The sequence below is a fragment of the Peromyscus maniculatus genome, chromosome 3, assembly GCF_049852395.1.
Source record: "Peromyscus maniculatus bairdii isolate BWxNUB_F1_BW_parent chromosome 3, HU_Pman_BW_mat_3.1, whole genome shotgun sequence".
Taxonomy (NCBI): domain Eukaryota; kingdom Metazoa; phylum Chordata; class Mammalia; order Rodentia; family Cricetidae; genus Peromyscus; species Peromyscus maniculatus.
In genome coordinates, this window is record NC_134854.1 from 107,388,939 (window position 1) to 107,407,637 (window position 18,699).

General features: G+C 46.3%; 1 protein-coding gene across 1 annotated transcript; it reads left to right on the plus strand.

Annotated features, from left to right (window-relative positions):
• Positions 1-72: 72 nt before the first annotated feature.
• Cct7 (chaperonin containing TCP1 subunit 7) lies at positions 73-18,602 on the plus strand. The gene is made up of 12 exons (XM_006991552.4): positions 73-209; positions 8,418-8,571; positions 9,431-9,537; positions 11,904-12,029; positions 13,212-13,264; positions 13,707-13,878; positions 14,571-14,735; positions 15,805-15,993; positions 16,464-16,561; positions 16,934-17,066; positions 17,731-17,937; positions 18,275-18,602. Exons 1-12 carry the CDS (start codon positions 204-206, stop codon positions 18,494-18,496), a joined length of 1,632 nt encoding a protein of 543 aa, XP_006991614.1. The 5' UTR covers positions 73-203; the 3' UTR covers positions 18,497-18,602.
• The last annotated feature ends 97 nt before the right edge of the window (positions 18,603-18,699 follow it).

The window sequence follows — 18,699 nt, forward strand, 5'->3', positions numbered from 1 at the left end:
CTGGGGCCTCCGGCCTCTCTAGCCGGCCACCTCGGTTGTAGCTAACCATAGAGTGGCGGAAGTGGTCCGTCTCCTTCCTCTCCCGGGCCTCCCTCTAGCCAGAAGCTTCTGAGGACGCCTCCGGCGCGGAGCATTGTGGGCTTGGGTGGGCGGTTCCGAGGCCGGGAACAGGCGAGGTTTGGGCCCCTGAAACCGCTTCCAAGATGATGGTGAGTGGCGCCTTGCGTATCCGTTGCCATCCACGGCCGTAGGGCCCCCGCCTTGCCGGGAGGCTGCAGAGGCCGGCTCCCCGCTCCTTGCCCGTGGGCGGCCGCGGCCCGGAACTGGAGCGGTTGGCGAGAGCCGAATGGGGCTCGCGGCTCCACTGGGCCCGGAGACTCCGGGTCCCCCGGTGATTCAGGGCCGTTTCAGCCCCCTTCCCCGTGCTGGAGACTTGGGTTTTCGGCACCGAGTGCGGGTTGGGAGTATGCTTGGCTGCCCTGGGAGGTGCAGAAGCTTCTAGAGCGCTCAGAAGCAGCGGGAGGATCTTTGGGTTGGGCCGAGTGGCGCCCTGCATGGCACTGTGGTCGCTTGCGTTCCCGCATATACTCAGCCCGGCTGCCGCATGCGGGAAAACAGATCCCTTCATTCCTGTGGGAACCGTTTGTTCGCTCAGTGGTTCAGCGGGTGCGTTCTTAATGTCTCCTGAGTGTACAGGCCCAGCTTCACTCTGGGTAGGGGCGGCAGTTGAGGTACACAGCAACAGGGGTGGGAAGAAGACCAGAGTGCCTTAGGCAGGAGCCTCTTAAAGGTCTGCCTGTAGCGGTCCTTCATCAGACTTTCCCTGTGTATGATAAACCTCAGTGGTTAATGAGAGCAACGTCAACTTCAGATTCCTGTGCACTTGGCACCAGTTCACGAATTAATTTTTGCTTTTTCGGTGTCAATCCTTTGTCTGCCCTTTGCAGCTTCTTGTCTCCGGAATCCACACTGACTGATGACCTGTATGGCCTTCTCCCTGTTACCAAATAAAAATACTTTGTGATTGCAGCTCCTACTCAGTAGAAGGAACCCTTACAGAAGCGTGTCCATACTCCCCTAGCACTGTCCCTTTTCAAAGTCTATTTTCAACGTTACTAATTCTTGAAATTGATTTGGTTGGCAAGGACCAGAGCTGAGGAGTAAAACTGAGTCTCTTAATGTGCTACAGTAAAACATCAGGGCTGCAGATGTGACCCAATATATATCATTTGCATAGCATGGCCAAGGCCCTGAGATCCGAGCCCACTCAGCCCCCCCCAAAATAGCAAACCTTTCGTCAAAAGGCACAGGCCACTACATTTGGGTTTTACCTGAATTGATTATTCTTGTCCTATCCACTTGGCTTGTTTGCCTTCAGGTTATCTCCTTTCTTAAAATGTGAGTCCACCATGCTGTTAACAGACTGGTCTCAGGTTGTCTGGTCTTTTATAGATCATCAGGTCTAACGCTAGTGGCTTTTATTTTTTCGGGCACTGGGAATTGAACCTAAGGCCTCATTTGATTGTCCCACCACTTAACTATAGCCTGAGATTTTCCTCCTCTTTTCCAAATTTTATTTATTTATGTATATTTTTAGATAGGAGTGCTCTGTCCACGAATACCTGCACACTAGAACAGGGCATCAGAGCCTATTATGGATGTGGTTGCTGGGAATTGAACTGAGGACCTCTGGAAGAGCAGCCAGTGCTCGTAACCGCCGAGCCATCTCTCCAGCCCCTGAGACTTTATTTATTTTCAAGAGCAGGCTTGTCTTCCTTTGTAGCTCAAAGTCAGTGTGTAGCCCACTGTGGTGATGAGTTTTGTCAGCTTGACACAACTCAGAATCACCTGGGAAGAAAGTGTCGATGGGGGATTGTCTAGATTAGGTTGGTCTGGGGGGAATTAATAGTCTGGGTTGCTTTAATTGATATGGGAAGACCCAGCCCACTATGGGTGGCACCATTCCCTGAGCGTGGAGTCCTGGACTGTATAAGAGAAGAGAGCTAGGTGAGCACCAGCAAGTGAACAGCATGCATACATTCATTTTTCTCTGATCTTGACCTTCAGGTTACATGACACCACACCCCCGTACCCACCAAGTAGCAGACTGTAACCTGGATTTGTAAGCTAAAATAAACCCTTTTGTGCCCCCCCCCCTTTTTGGATTTTGAGAGAGTTTCTTGGTGTATCTCTAGCTATTCTGGAACTCTTCCTCTTACACATAACTAGTTTTAGTGGATTGATGTATATTCTTTAAAGTATGGAGTTACAGATGGTTGTGGTATTGGGAATCAAATTCCCTGTCCTCAGGGAGAGCAGGAAGGCCTCTTAAATGCTGAGCCATCTCTCCAACCTCAAATCTATTCTTACATTTCACTCTTGATACCTTTTCTTAGACCAATACAACTTTATTTATTACTACTTGTACTATTTCTTTCATTTGAGTGTCTGCGTGCCTACAACTGGCCGTTTTACTTTGAACCAGGCAGTGGTAGTGCAGTCCTTTAATCCCAGCACTCAGGAGGCAGAGGCAGACAGATCTCTGTGTTTGAGGCCAGTCTGGTCTACAGAGTGAGATCCAGGACAGTGAGGGCTACACAGAGAAACCCTGACGGGGCGGGGGGGATAAAAGAAAGAAAACATTGGTTTTTATTGGCTTATAGCTGTCTTGTAGGTTCTGCAACTTGTGCATACAATTTTGAGGCCAGCACCCTGATCCCAGTCTTCATTCACTAAAGACAGTGGCTCTCTAACCAAGATAGGCTATAGTGTGTGGTACTGGGTGCATCTTCATTTCTATCTCAGTGGACTGCTAATACCTTGCTCGACCAATTCCTTTTTTAAAAATTTTATTTCAATTGTATAGGAGTTTTGCCTGCATGCAGGTGAGTGTATCACTTGCGTGCCTGGTGCCTAGAAGGGTTACAGGTAGTTATGAGCCGTCTTGTGGGTGCTGCAAGTCAAACCCCAGTCCTCTGGAAGAGCACCAGTACTTTTAATTGTTGGGCCATCTCCCCAGCCCCAAGCAATTTCTTTCGACAACTGTGCTTATTGGATCCCAGGTTCCTGTCAGTCATGTTGGGCCGAAACCATGCTTTATTTCACATTGTCTGAAATCTGGTAAATGTACACCATTTACCAGCCGAGACTCAATTGTAAGTCTTTTGGTTTTGCACATATGAACTGTGTTTTCAAGCTTTAGGGTACATGTAAATCCACTTGATCTTTATGAAATTCAGGCCGTTTCCTTGGGTCTGGGATGCAGCAGACACATTTCTGATCACTTCTCAGGTGGAGCGCATGCTGTCACATGCCTTGCCATTGACCTGTAGCATATGTGCCTGTGCTGCTCACAGAGGATTTTGACAAATACGCAGCGTGGTTCAAAAGAATGTTTATGAAATAACCTAACAAAAAGTTGAATAGTATTCTGTTTCCTCAAAAATTATATGTTTAAAAAGGTCTAGTTCTGTAAGCCTAGCCTTGAAGAAAGAAAAAAGAAAGTTGGGAGCAGAGACTCTGACCAAGGTCATTTCCAGACCTAACACCCACTGGAGTTGAGAGGCAGGGTGGAGACAGCACAGTCCCCACTGCAGTGCCTGCATAGAATGAGGCCCCCTGGGGTGACAGCCACAGGATTCAGTAACAGGAGAGAGGAAAATGAGCCAGAGAGGAAAGAATGGAGGTCTGCACTTAGCAAGGTACATCAAGATCTAAGGTTCCATTCAGGAGATGAGGTGCTATGAAAAGTGAGTTCTTGGTGCAGAGAAAGCTCAGTTTCTGCCGCTGCCCCTCCCACTTCAGAAGCCTTATATATGTCCAGCCCACATACTGCTCACACAGGGGGACATCCAGCAGGGAATCTGCATGATTGCAGAAACTTGGACAGCTCCCTCTGCACCCCCTAACTGTAGTGCTCTCAGACACTGGGGTCTCTGGCTGCAGTGTGCAGCAGATTATTACAGGGATCAGGAGAGGTGGAGTGAGTTGACTAGCCATAGGTGGGTTGGGGACTTGGAGCTGGAGCAGGGTCTGTTCTGGGTAATTCTTAGCAAAGATAGCTACCACTGCCTCATGGCAGTGATTGTAGTGGACTTGGAGCACTCAGTCTGAGCATGTGTTAGTCCAGTGAATTCCTATAGCTCTTGGTACAAAGTATATGCGCCCCTCCATGGACCAGTGCCCCTCTTCCCTTTTGCTTTAGTTTCCCATTCTGGGCACCACCCTGAGCCAATTGGTAGACATAAAATCTTTTGCCTGGAAACTTATCTAGGCCCCCGGGGGTGTCTGCTACATTCTCTTTCAGCTGCCTGTGTACAAAGGCATCTTTCATGATGCCCCTCACACTTGGCCTGACTTGGTGGAACCTTTATTGCCCACTTGCAGCTCTGCTGAGGTTTTACCCTTGCTAGCTTAGAGTTCTTTGATATGCAGTTATCATTCACAATTGTCATGGCTAGTTTTATATCAATCAACTTGACACAAGCTAGAATCATTTGAGAGGAGGGAACCCCAAGTGAGAAAATATCTCCCTAAGAGTGGACTGTAGGCAAGCCTGTAGAGCATTTTCTTCATGATTGATGTAGGAGAGACCAGTCAATTGTGGGTGGTGCCATCCCTGGGCTGGTGGTCTTGGATTCTATAAGAAAGCAGGCTGAATAAACCTGTAAGCTCATTTCCCCATGGCCTCTGCATCAGCTCCTGCCTCTAGGTTCCTGCCCTGTTTTGAGTTCCTGTCCTGACTTCCTTCAGTGATGAATAGTGATGTGGAAGCATAGGCCAAATAGACTCTTTCCTCCACAACTTGGTTTTGTTCGTAGTGTATTATCACAGCTGTAGTAACCCTAACTAAGACAGGAATGCAGTTTTGCCTTCTATAAGAACTATAGTTAATGTCATTTCATCACCTTCCCAAACTATTTAAAAAGTGAGCAAGCGGATCTGCTCTGTCGGTGGTTGGGTCCAGTTTCCAGTGATGTCAATAAACAGCCTTACCACATCTGAACAGCCATGTGGAAATACATGTAAATGCTTCTGATGACACTAAAATGGAGCTTTATGGAAGAGGAACCAAGGATAAAATGACCAAAACAGAAAATGGCATGTGTCGGTAGACAGACTCAAATTAGGAAACTGGTTTCCTCTTGTATTGTAGTTCTCTGAGTACCTTTTCTAGTGCTGGTGGTCATGTGCTATCTTGAAATGCTCTTTTTTCTCCTTCAATCTTAGAAGACAGCTTTGCTGTAGTATATAGCAGTCTTGGGTGGTGGTATTTGCTCTGAGGGCTCCTTGAAGTGTACTCCATGCTTTTTTGGCTTTTTGGTCTACTGCTGCAAACATCCCTTGTAAGGATTTACTTTTAATTACGTATATATGTTGTGTAGTACGTGGGTATGTACATGTAAGTGTCAATACCCGTGGAGGCCAGAGGCGTCGGCCTTGCAACTTCAATGACAGGTGGTTGTGAGCCATCAGACATGGGTGCTGGGATCCAAACTCAGGTCCTCTGTAAGAACAGTGTGTACTCCTAATTGCTGGGCCATCTCTTCAGTTCCCACTTTCAACTTTTAGTGTTATTTCTTTGCTCTGTGAATTATTTGGGGGTTTGTTTGTGTTTTGAGATAGGATCTCATTATGTGGCCCAGGCAGGCCTAGAACATGGAATGATCATACTGCCTCAGCTTAGCTCATTAGTGGGCTTACATGTGTGCACCACTATGTCCTGCAACAAATACTCTTTTTTTTTTTTTTTTTTTCTTTTTCTGAGACGATTTCTCTGTAGCCCTGGCTGTTCTGGAACTAGTTCTGCAGACCAGTCTGGCCTCAAACTCAGAGATCTTCCTGCCTCTGCTGTCCAGTGCTGAGATTAAAGGTGTGTGCCACCACTACCTGGCAAATATTCTTTTAAAAAATGTAGTGGGTGTTGTGTTAAACTACCCCTCATTCATTCATGAGCCATACTTCAGACCCCTTTTGTACATCTGCATGTTGTATCTTATCTGCTGTCATTTTCTGGAGTGGCTTAAGGTGATTCACAGTGTGTAGTTCTTGCGGACGGCTTTTCTAGAGCTTCCTTTCTAAGTAGGAATACAGCCTGAGCTTGCCATGGCTGATCTCAAGTATATATGATTAACTTCCTGCCCAACTCTTCAGCTTTATTCCACGCATCCTCTTAATTTGCCATCAGCCGTTTTGGCCAAAGGAGTTAAACTTTTTTTTTAAAGAACATGAGTATTTTTATTTGTTCAATAATGTTAAATGCAGATGTTAACTTAACTGATACACATTCACATATAACTTTTTTCCTCATATCCACTCAACGGATGGGTGAATCCAGAGGAATGACCATGATCATCATATGAAGCAGACTATATTAACCTTTCCAAAGTTTATTCCAATCCATTTATTTTATACTCCAAAACATCTTCATTATGTTGTTTGATGAGATAAAACCCACAGGAAAACCATGGTGCCCAAGGTCAGCCCAGCTTTCAGCCAGTTAGGTTTGGCATTGGCTGCTCCCGTCATAGAACCTTGACCGTGTTGAAGAGCAGCAGCTCTGGAGCCCGGCAGGGGCCAGCAGCCACGGAAACAGTCAGTTTTCTGGAGCAGTAAGGTGGACAGCGCCATTTTCTCCACAAGCTCTACCTCTTCCAGAAGTTTCTCAGTTACTGTGGACTTAGGCTCATAGATTGTTAGACTACAGACTATGATCCCTTTACTCTGTATTTTTAGATGGGGACAGTATCTGAAGTCAGCAAGGGGACAATGGCATTTTTATTGCACTGTAAAAATAAAAAGTAAATGTCAGTTGTAGCTACTAACAAAGAGCTGTGAATGTGCTGAGATGGTGCTCTCCTGATTACTTCTGTTTGACATGCAGAGTTAGCCTAGTACTGAGGAGATGGCCTGGCTCACCACTTGTTTCTGAAGGCTCAGGTGTAGCTGTAGGAGCTCTGGTTTGCCAGCTCTTCCACTGTCCATGCTGTTTCCTGGACACTGGAGGAAAGATCCTGTCCTGGTTAGGTTTCTGTTGCTGTGATTAAACAGCATGAGTGCCTTCGTTACTGTTCTGTTGCTGTGAAAAGACACCCTACCAAGGCAACCTATAGAAGAAAGCATTTAATTGGGAGTTTGCTTACAGTTTCGGAGGGTGAGTCCATGATTATCATGGTGAGGAGCGTAGTGGCAGGCAGGCAGGCATGGCACTGGACAAGTAGCTGAGAGCTACATCCTGATCCACAGGCAGCAGGCAGTGGGAGAGACACTGGACCTGATCTGGACTTTTGAAACCTGAAAGCCAGTGACACACCTAGTTCTTCCCCAACAGTTTTACTAACTGAGACAGAGCATTCAAACATGAGCCCATGGAGGCCATTCTCATTCAAACCACCACAGTGATGAAAGCAACTTGCGGGGGACAGGGCGTATTTCATCTTCCAGCTTACAGTCTACATAAAGGGATGGCAGAACAGAGCCTGAAGCAGAGGATGTGGAGGAACATTGCAGACTGTCTTGTTCCTCGTGGCTTGCTCAGCCTGCTTCCTTAAAACAACCAGGACCACCTGCCCAGGGGTGGCACTACTCCTAGGGGCCTGGGCCCTCCCACATCAATCATTAATTAAGAAAATGCCCCATAGACATTTCCATAGGTCACTCTGATGGTGGCATTTTCTCAATTGCTATTTCTCTCCCCAGATGATCCTGGCTTGTGTTAACAAAGAACTAAGCAGTACAGTCTCCAGGCCTTTTGAACAAGCAACATTCCTACCTTCTCATAGTTTCTAGAGTAGTTGTACACAGAAAGCCCATGCAGGGATGTTAACCCTTCTGGACCAATGCTAAAGAGAAAGGCAAAAATTACTGAGTTACTTGGGAGCATTTTGGAATGGGTATGAGAGGTGACAGCATTGCTGTGTGATCTTAGTATGTCACTTTAAGGTAAGATAAACATGCTTTTTGTCTTGCTACACTCAATCTGAGGTCTCTGGTAAAGCTTCCTTTCTGGTCATCTCCAGGACAGTGTCTCAGTTTTCCATACCTCTGCTTCTCTAACACAAACCAGTGTGTATTTTATTGGAGGGACAGACGGTGTATGAACAGCTGGAACTGCTCTTTTTGTGCTGTGTGCTGTGGCCCAGTTATGAAGCGCAGGACAAAATGTCAAAAGTTGAAAGGGCCATACTGGATCATGTGGGCACCAGAAAGCATAATTTATTGTTTAGATTTCAACATCAGCAGTACCTCTAGAGGTAGACGTGGTTGGGGAGTCAGTCTGGGTAACAGGGGACTGTGTGTGCTTTAAAAGGGTGCAGATTACTCTGCCATGGTGGAATTGGGAGCACCTTCACTGCCCACTGTTCTGAGTCTCAAGTAGCAGGTGATGACTAAAAGCAGTCATTTGTTCTCTTCTGCAGCCCACACCAGTTATCCTGTTGAAAGAAGGGACTGATAGCTCCCAGGGCATCCCTCAGCTGGTGAGTAACATCAGTGCCTGCCAGGTGGTGGCTGAGGCTGTGAGAACCACGCTGGGTCCCCGGGGCATGGACAAGCTTATCGTGGATGGTCGAGGTAAGTCTTCATGGTTCCTTGGCTGTGTGAAGGAGGAGTAGAGGTGTCTAGGGGGTATTTGGGGCTTGGGGTTGCTATCAGAAATCCCATTGCTTGTAGGATCTCCGAAGGATCTGTGAAGCTGTATGCACGGCCTTGAATGTAGAACCCTCTGGGGATCTGTGGGAGAACCTGGGCTCAGGAGTCTCCTGCCTTCTAGGAAAGTGTGGCCCAGAGACATAAATAGAACTGGGGGCTAGAGAGAGAGATGCGTCAGTGGTTAGGGGAGCTTGCTGCTCTTTTGGGTGACCAGTTCCTAGCACCTATGTCAGGCAGCTCACAACTGTCTCTGAAATTCCAATCCCTGGAGTTCTGATGCCGTCTCTGGCTTCTGAGGGCACCTGCATGCATGCACATGTGCATGTACTCATATATACGTAATTAAAACGGGAAATCTCTCCTTTTTTTTTTAAATTTATTTTTAAGAAGCTGGTTTTCTCTGGGTCCCTCTCATTGTAACATGTTGCTAACACAGAAGGGAAAAATTGTCCTTTAAGCTATGTTGTATTGTCGTGAGATACTAGAATGTCAGTTGTCTTCAAAATATTTTAGGGGTTACTCTTACTTTTGAGGCAGTATAGCCCAGGCTAGCCTCAAACTGGATGTTCTGCTTTAGCCTCCAGAGATGACTTGCACACTGCATGCTTGGCTATTTAAAACATTACTCTGTTCAGTTAACCTGGATTCAAAAGAAAATCAAGAGCCCATAGTATTTAAAAGCTTGTGACCCAATCCCAAGAAAAAGTGTATGTGGAGTCCAGGTCTGTAAACAGGATTAATAAGAAAGGAGGTTTTAACTGTTACTGTTTTCTCTCTTAAGGCAAGGCAACAATTTCTAATGATGGGGCCACAATTCTGAAACTCCTCGATGTCGTCCATCCTGCAGCAAAGACCTTAGTGGACATTGCCAAATCCCAAGACGCTGAGGTAGGAAAGTCAGTCATAGAAACTTAAGTGGAGGCTAGAGCACAATGTCTCTCCTTCAGTGCCTCACTCTTTTCACTGAAGATCTTTTTTTTTTTTTTTTTTAGGTCTAAAATTATACTTGTCTAACTGTTTTACATATAAAAATAGTTACAATTTAAAAATTTTAAAATAATTATTATTGTTTTTGCTTTTTGAGATAGGGGCCCTCTGTAGTTTTGGCTATCCTATAGCTGGCTATGTAGACCAGGCTGGCCTTGAACTCACAGAGATCCTCCTGCCTTTGCCTCCCAGGCAGCATGTGGCACCACACCCAGTCTATGATTAATAACCTTTAAAGCTATAATTTTGCATGTACTATTTCCTATTCATTAATCTGTTGTGCATGGCAGCTGTCTCCAGGTCTCAGCTCTGGAGACTGAGTCTAAGTGCTCTAATTTAGACTGGGCCTGTGAGTTATTCACTGCTTACCACTTTATAAAATGGGATTGGAGACACAAAGGTTTCCATCCTGTGTGTGTGTCAAGTACACCTAATTTATCCTTCCAACCAGTTTCCAGTGTCCATGTCACTGTCAACCTTCAGTCTGTCTTTGTAAACACCAGTTTTGATGCTAAAGTCTGGGTAGTAAGTGTGCAGAGCAAGCTTTGTACTTTGGAGTGCTGCAGAATAGGGATGTTGAGGTGGGTCTTGATGGGTTTGTTAATTATCTTCAGCAAGGAAATAACGCATGCTTGTCAGACATCTAGCAGCTTCATTCCTTCTCCAGAGTGTTCCCCTTCCTATTGAGTATTCCTTATTTTACATAGGGAACATAAGTGAGTGAAAAAGGAATTCATTCCCAAGGAGAAGTCAGCCAGTTTTTGTAAATGATCTTACTTTTTCTCTCATTAAAAATACAGTTTAGGGGGCTGGAGAGATGGATGGTTCAGCAGTTAAGAATACTAGTTATTCTTCCAGAAGACCCAGATTCAGTTCTCAGCACTCATTGTAGTTAACAACTGCCTCTTAAGTCCGTCCAGAGCATTTGACACCCTCTTCTGGCCTCTGTGATACTAGGCACACAGGTGGTACACAGACAGACAGACAAACACCCATATACATAAACAAATACTAGACTGCAGCACAGAAAAACAGAGGAAGATTAGCAGACTGGAAAACTGCTCTTCTAAATAGCGTTTGGGCCAGTTGTAGGAGTTTGTTTACTTCTGCCTCACAACTACCTGATTCTAGCTTCAGAGAATTTGGCACCTCAGGTTGGGGATTTAGCTCAGTGGTAGAGACTTGCCTAGCAAGCGCAAGGCCCTGGGTTCGGTCCTCAGCTCTGGAAAAAAAAGAGAGAGAGAGAGAGAATTTGACACCTCTAGTCTTTGTAGGCACCTGCACTTATGTGCTCAACTGTGTGTGTATATAATTTAAAAATTTATTATTATTTATTTATTTATGGTTTTTTGAGACAAGGTTTCTGTATGTATCCCTGCCTGTCCTGGAATTAGCTCTGTAGACCAGCCTGGCATCAAAACTCACAGAGATCTGCCTGCCTCTGCCTCCCAGGTGCTGGGATTAAAGGCATGTGCTGCTGCTACTTGACTTAAAATAAAAACATTTTTAAGGAATGTTTATTTATTTCTTCTTGGTACTGTAGTTATTTGTCACATGCTGTATTTCTTACTAACTTTGTATATAGTAAAGTGCACTGGCTAGTTTTACGTCACTTGACACAAGCTAGAATCATTGGAGAAGGAGGGAGCCTCACTAAGATCAGGCTGTAAGCAGGCCTATAGGCATTTTCTTAATTAGTGATTGATGGGGGTAGGCCCAGGCCATTGTGGGTGATATTACCCTTGAGCAGGTGGTCCTGGATTCTATAAGAAAGCAGGCTGAGCAAGCCACGAGGAGCAAACCAACAAGCATCACTCCTCTGCGGCTTCTGCTTTAGCTCCTCTCTCCAGGTCTCTGCCCTGCTTGTGTTCCCGTCCAGACTTCTTTGATGATGAACTGTGATGTGGAAGTATAAGCCAAATAGGCTCTTTCCTCCCCCAGTTCCTTTGAGGTCTCATCACAGCAATAGTAACAACTAACACAGTAAAGTTTCTGCTGACTCATGTGCCAGGTTCGTATCCTGAGAGGGGACTGTCCCTGGGCTCTCTGGAGAATGGTGCTATCTAGGGAATTAACTTTGTACTTCAAAGCCATCTGAGAAAGGCTGATTCCCTGGACACTCTAACCTTTCCATTTTTGTTGCAAAATATGTGGGTTTCTGGAAAAAGTTTGACACCCAATTTAAAGTATCCACTTTAAATTGCTAAGTTGCCTAAAAATGATTTTCAGAGCTTCATTCCCTAAATAGCAGAAAACATGTCTTCCAGGTTGGTGATGGCACCACTTCAGTGACCCTGCTGGCTGCCGAGTTTCTGAAGCAGGTGAAGCCCTATGTGGAGGAAGGTTTGCACCCTCAGATCATCATCCGAGCTTTCCGCACAGCCACCCAGCTGGTATGGACTGCATCGGCTCACTTGCTCTAGAACCTGGGCCCCTCACATTTCTGTTAGGATAATGCCTTTCCTGGGGGTGAAGGAACTGCACAGAGCAGAGCTACGTGGGCATTTCCAGCCAGTTTGATGGGATAGATTAAGACTGGTAGGCTTATTTTGTAGGCATAGGCTCTTTATAGGTGAGAGCTGATTTTTAATTATTTAGAGTGTACAAAATAGGGACATCTTAATATGTCTCCTAAATGCAATCTTTGTTTTTTCTTTTACTTTTTTCAATTTTTTTTTCATTTTGAGATTGTATTTTCCTTACAGCATTTCTCCCTTCCCATTCCTCCCTTCAAACCCTCTCATGTACTCATCACTCGCCTTCCAGTTCATGGCCTCTTGTTACTGAATATGTGTATTCCTAAATAGAACCTGTTGAGGCCATATGATATATGTCACTTGTATATTTTCAGGGCTGATCATTTGACATTGGACAGCCAATTTCTTTTTTTCTTTTTTCTTTTTTTTTTTTTTTTTTTTTTTTTTTTTGAGATAATCTGATACAGCCTAAGCTGGCCTTGAATTTGCTTGATCCTCCCACTTCCACCGAGTACAGGATGGCAGGTAGTACATGCTGCTACACCTGGCTCATGGCGGTTTTCATGCATACATTGTTTGGTTTAGTTTTTCGAGATGGTACAGTTTTGTTTTTTTATCAGGTACCTTATGATAGCTTGGTTTTTACTGGTCAGCCTCCCATCATGTGACTTGTGACATGTCACTTAATCCCTGTAGGCCTTACTTTCTCCTTTGCTGTGTTCCCAGTGCTGACACTGAAATCAGGTCATATGTAAGGAATACTTTGGAGGGGATATGCTGGTTTAAAATGCTAGTTTATATATTATTTATGACTTGCATAGATATAAAGTGCTAGAAGTTGTCCACTTGTAAGCCAGGGGCTTGGCCTAACCTAGCAACCTGTCTGCTTCAACTGCATTGTCCTCATGTTGTTCTTGGCAGTCTCAGAGCCAAGGCCTGGAAGTGCCTGGTGAGTCTTCAGAACACTCAAGGTGGCAGAGCTCTCCATTTTCCTAGGCAGCTCCAGGCCCAGAGATATGCTTAGGATCTTGGCACTGTTGGGTCCACTTCACCATTCTGTGTTTAGCATGAGACCCACTCAACTTGTGTTCTTGGCAGGCTGTTGACAAGATCAAAGAGATTGCTGTGACTGTGAAGAAGCAAGATAAAGTGTAAGTTTCCAGTGGGCTTTGTCAGAGCCTTGCTATCTTGTGGCCAAATTGGGTGTGTAAGCATGTTGCAGTCTGTGCAGGAGGCTGTTGAGTTTTTGTCAGACCCTTGGCTATGCAACATGAAAGAGCTGGCACTGGGGTGGGTGGGGTGGGGGTGATTGCATCTGCCGTCTTTTGCTGATAATCTACCCTAACAATAGGAAAGGTGACAGGTGAGGAGGGTGGGTGGTGAGTTTTGGGTTAAAGGGAAAGTAATGGGGTGGTATGTATAGCTGCTAAGGTGGATTTTCGTTTAAACGATGGGTTGATACTGATTTTGTCAAGTGTAGTTTTCTGTCACACTAATGGTTAATATGTATAGAGTATTGTATGCAATGCACCACTCCCATGCTATAGTAGAATCAGGGAAGAAGCTCAATGTCAGTTCTGCCCTGTGCTACAGAGAGCAGAGGAAGATGCTGGAGAAGTGTGCAATGACAGCCCTGAGCTCCAAGCTGATCTCTCAGCAGAAGGTCTTCTTCGCCAAGATGGTGGTTGATGCTGTGATGATGCTTGATGAGTTGCTGCAGCTTAAAATGATTGGCATCAAGAAAGTGCAGGGTGGAGCCCTAGAGGTGAGCCTGTTGTGGTCTCCCTAGACAGCAGACAACTTGACGTGGGAGCAGAGTTCACAGTATAGATGCAGGGAGAATGCAAGAATCTGCTTATCATCGGGATGCGAACATGGACCTGTGCCACTTGAGGATCCTGTTCTCTGTGTTAGTGTCAGGGTGTATAGAAGGATTGGCTCAGATAAATTACTTGTGAATTCTCCAAAGAGAAATCCTAGAGGTATTCGGCAGTCCACAGACTGTTCCTTTGTTGGCTGTAACTGGAGGGGTTGGTGGGTGAAGAGCCACAGTGACAGCTACTAAGGAAGCGTCCAGGCTCCAATGTGTATACTTCATGTGTTCAGGCAATAAGGAGACTTGAGGGTGAGGTGGACTCATGGCAGTGTGTCTGCCTTTCCCCTCCCCATCTGCTCCTTTGTTGGCAATGCTGTGCATAGCCAGCTGTAGAGGTCAACCAGGTAGATAGCTTTTACTGTGCTTGTCTCTGTTCAAATTGAATGCTATTTCACCTTAAAGGGGCAACTAAAGTACGTTCTATGTCACTTAAAGTTTAAAAGATGGGTTTGTCCCAAATTTTGTGATGATGATGAATAAGACTATCACAGTAGTGGAGAGTGGAGTTTACTCTTCTGAGTTCATAGATTGATTGGATTTCTGGCTGTAACCAAACCATTGAGCTGTCTGTCTTTAACCAGGAGTCTCAGCTGGTGGCTGGTGTCGCATTCAAGAAGACTTTCTCTTATGCTGGGTTTGAAATGCAGCCCAAGAAGTATAAGAACCCCAAGATCGCCCTCTTAAATGTTGAGCTCGAACTGAAAGCAGAGAAAGATAACGCTGAAATCAGAGTCCACACGGTGGAGGTAGGCTCCCCCCTTCGTAGGGCTGAGGAGGCCAGCAACTTTCTAGGTGAGGGCCTCCAGTCTCTAGGTTGCTAAGGGCCAGCTCAGTTTCTCAGGTTTCTGTGGGCACTTGATCTTCTGTCCATGCCCGTGTCTGCATACTCAGCCCACTAATTTTCTACTTGTTCTTGACTTCTATCGGGGTGGTTTGAATGTGAAGACCTATTGAGCTGCTGTGCTCTGCCTCTTAGGGGGATGAGCCCTCTAGCTTGCCTGAAACTTTTGTTTATTCTCTTATCCATAGTAAGGCTGACATGCATTAAGTAGGGCTTTACTGCTGAGCTACACCCCCAGTCCCTAGCCCCTTTTTAACTTTTGTATTTTAAGACAATGTTTTTCTGTGCAGCCCTGGCTGGCCTGGAACTTGCTTTGTAGTCTCAAGTGCTGGGATTAACTCAGTGGCCTCCCCTTTTTTTTTGAGAAAGGGTCTCATTATGTAGCTCTGTTTGTCCTGGAACTTGCTGTGTAGACCAGGTTGGCCTCACAGATACCTGCCTGCTTCTGCCTCACTAGTGCTAGGATTAAAGGTGTGCACCACTACCCCAGGCTTGCCTATTTTTAAATTTTTATTTTGAGACAAGTGTTGTTAAGTTTCTTGGGCTGGCCTTGAATTGATAATCTTCCTATGTCGGTCCTGAGCAGCTGGGATGACAAGCTTGCCTCATTGTGATTCTCGTGGGCTGGACAGGTCTCCTTCCTTCCTGGTCTCATGAACTGTTCCTCCCGTTGTGGTTCCCAAGGCTGCCTCTAGGTAGCAGTGTTTTCCAGCACAGAATGGCCTTTGTGGTGGGAGAGATCATATTGGGAAATCCCTAGGCAAAGCTCCCTCCTTGAAGTTACTCTGTTTGTGTTTGAAAGTGTTAAGTGGTTGCTTTTAATGGTCCTTTTGTGCTTGGACTGTTGGCCCCTCTTTAATTCCCAGATAAGTTGGCATGTTTTCTGTGGGGGGAGGAGTTGGGTTAGCCTTAGCCTGTCTGTATATATACCAACTTTCATCCTCCAACACCCTCATCTTTTGGGGGGTCTCTAGGATTACCAGGCAATTGTTGATGCTGAGTGGAACATTCTCTACGACAAGTTAGAGAAGATCCATCAGTCTGGAGCCAAAGTCATCTTGTCCAAACTCCCCATTGGGGATGTGGCCACCCAGTACTTTGCTGATAGGGACATGTTCTGTGCTGGCCGAGTGCCAGAGGAGGATCTGAAGAGGACAATGATGGTAAGCAAAACTTCATAGGCAGCTGCTTATCCTTCATGGCCCTGGATTGTTTCCTCTGTCCCTGATGTAATAGAATAGACTGTCTATACCCAGTAATAGAAACTGCTTTGAATTCACTGACCAAGACAGGTCAGGAAGTAGGTGCCTCACAGCAGCACTGTGGTCATGGGTCAGACTCAGTGGGGATTGCTTCCAGTGAGGGCTTTCCCTCTCGGGATCTGCTCCTGAGGAGAGTTGCTGAACCCAGAGCAGTAGACATCAGATCTCTCTCCTTTGAACTGGGCCCTTTTGCCTTTTATGAGTCTGGTTCTGTTTTGATTCCATCTTTTTGAGAGGTAGTAGGGATCATCTTGAGGTCAGGATAAATGTTGAGCTCTTAAGATTCTGTGGCAGATTCAGCATGGAAACTGGCTTATTGAGTGGGTGTCAGCAGGCCAATTGGCCTCATTGATGTTTTCCTTGCTCCCCAGGCCTGTGGAGGCTCAATCCAGACCAGTGTGAATTCTCTGAATCCAGATGTCCTGGGACACTGCCAGGTGTTTGAAGAGACCCAAATTGGAGGCGAGAGGTGAGCCTATGGGCTCAGCACCCAAGAACTGCTTGGGTCTGCCCAACCTCCCCCCCCCCTTATTTTTTTTTTTTGTCGTTCTGGGTGTGGTATGTGGCCTGTACTGTTCCCTTTTCAAGGTGCTGTTGGGTGGAGGGGTGGATAAAGAGCTCAGGTATAGTGTTACAGAAGGGAAGTAGTTCTGGTTGGATCTTAGATCTGATTCCACAAGCTCTACTGGTACCACCCCAGTCCTGCCTCAAAAAATACTTTCAAGGTTAGGATTGACAGCCTGAGTGAACAAACACTGCTCCCTCTTGGGAGGGCTTGGTAGGGAGATCAGACAGCAAGGTGGCAGCAATTCATGTGTGCACCATTACATCCTGGACATAGGTACAATTTCTTCACTGGCTGCCCTAAGGCCAAGACATGTACCATCATCCTCCGTGGTGGAGCTGAGCAGTTTATGGAGGAGACAGAGCGGTCCCTGCATGATGCTATCATGATCGTGAGGAGGGCCATCAAGGTACTGGGATGATGCCTCTTTCCTGTACAGTCCCCTAACTAGAGCTGGTAAAATCTTAGAGTTCATATAATCTGTCCTTCCTAGGTGGCATGTTGGGCTTTGATTTCCCCCTACAAATCATGGAGAAATAACTTCAGCCTCATATATAGGCCATGCTGGTTTTTGTTGGTTGCTTGGTTTGGTTTAGCTTGTTTTTATTTGGCTTTTTTTTTTTTTTTTCTTCCTGAGACAGGGTTTCTTTGTAGCCCTGGCTATCCTGAAACTCGATCTGTAGACCAGGTTGGCCTCAAACTCACAGAGTCCTGTCTGCCTCTGCCTCCTGAGTTCTGGGATTAAAGGCATGAGCCACCACCACTGACTGGCATAGGCCATGATGTTTTAAAGGCTAAAACTAGTTAACAAACTGGGGCTGATCTATTCAGCTGTCCTCCTGATGTCACCACACCCAAGCTATGGTTGGCCTTGACAGTGACCTTTCAATTTCTATGATTGAAGTTGGGATGTGCTGGATGCTGGCTGTGTCTGGGCATCTGGGGTTTGGGGAAGGGACAGAACAAGCCAGTATTCACATTTTGGGCACTTTCTGGGCTGGAGGATTTGCTGTGTGGCCCAACTTGAAGCCTGGAGCTGGGCCACTACATTGCGAGCTATTTGGTTTCTGCAGAATGACTCTGTGGTGGCTGGTGGTGGGGCCATTGAGATGGAGCTCTCCAAATACCTGCGGGATTACTCAAGGACCATTCCAGGGAAACAGCAGCTGTTGATCGGGGCATATGCCAAGGCCCTGGAAATCATTCCCCGACAGCTGTGTGACAATGCTGGCTTCGACGCCACAAACATCCTTAACAAGCTGCGGGCTCGGCATGCACAGGTATAGTTCTCTGCTCTCTTTGGGATCCAGGGATTGGGCGGGTGAGGGTCGGCTCTTAGGTGTGTGCTGTCTGGGAATATGCTCACTGCCAGGCGCAGTGGACAACTCCCTCCTGGCACACCTGGAAACAGCAGTTGCCTGGGAGGGCCTAGGTGCTTGTGGCCAGCATGCCTGGAAGCGGAGTTGGAAGCAGGTGTTGGCAGGTGGGGAAGGGTGCCATGGCCCTCGGATTCCCTTGGGAAAGTGCCATCAATTCAAAATTTCTGGCAATTGAGTCCTTTGGCAGGTGTGCAGGAAGAAGTGAAAATAGTTCCTAAATGCTTTCCCTATCTTTCAGGGGGGTATGTGGTATGGGGTGGACATCAACAATGAGGACATCGCAGACAACTTCCAGGCCTTCGTGTGGGAGCCGGCCATGGTGCGCATCAATGCCCTGACAGCAGCGTCTGAGGCTGCATGCCTTATTGTATCCGTGGATGAGACTATCAAGAACCCCCGCTCCACTGTGGATGCTCCCCCAGCAGCTGGTCGGGGTCGAGGCCAAGGCCGCCTCCATTGAGAGGCACACCACCCTGATGAGGTGAATTGGTGGTGAGGAAATGGTTGATTAGTCTGCTGTGTTCTCACTGGAGGTTATTTAAATAAAACTTAAGATTATTTGGTCACCGTTTTTCTCAAAAACATCCTCCTGCCTCTCAGAATGAGCTGTGTGTATACTTGCTGAAGTAGAAGTAAATGATTCTGCAGTGAGCTCTGCTGGGC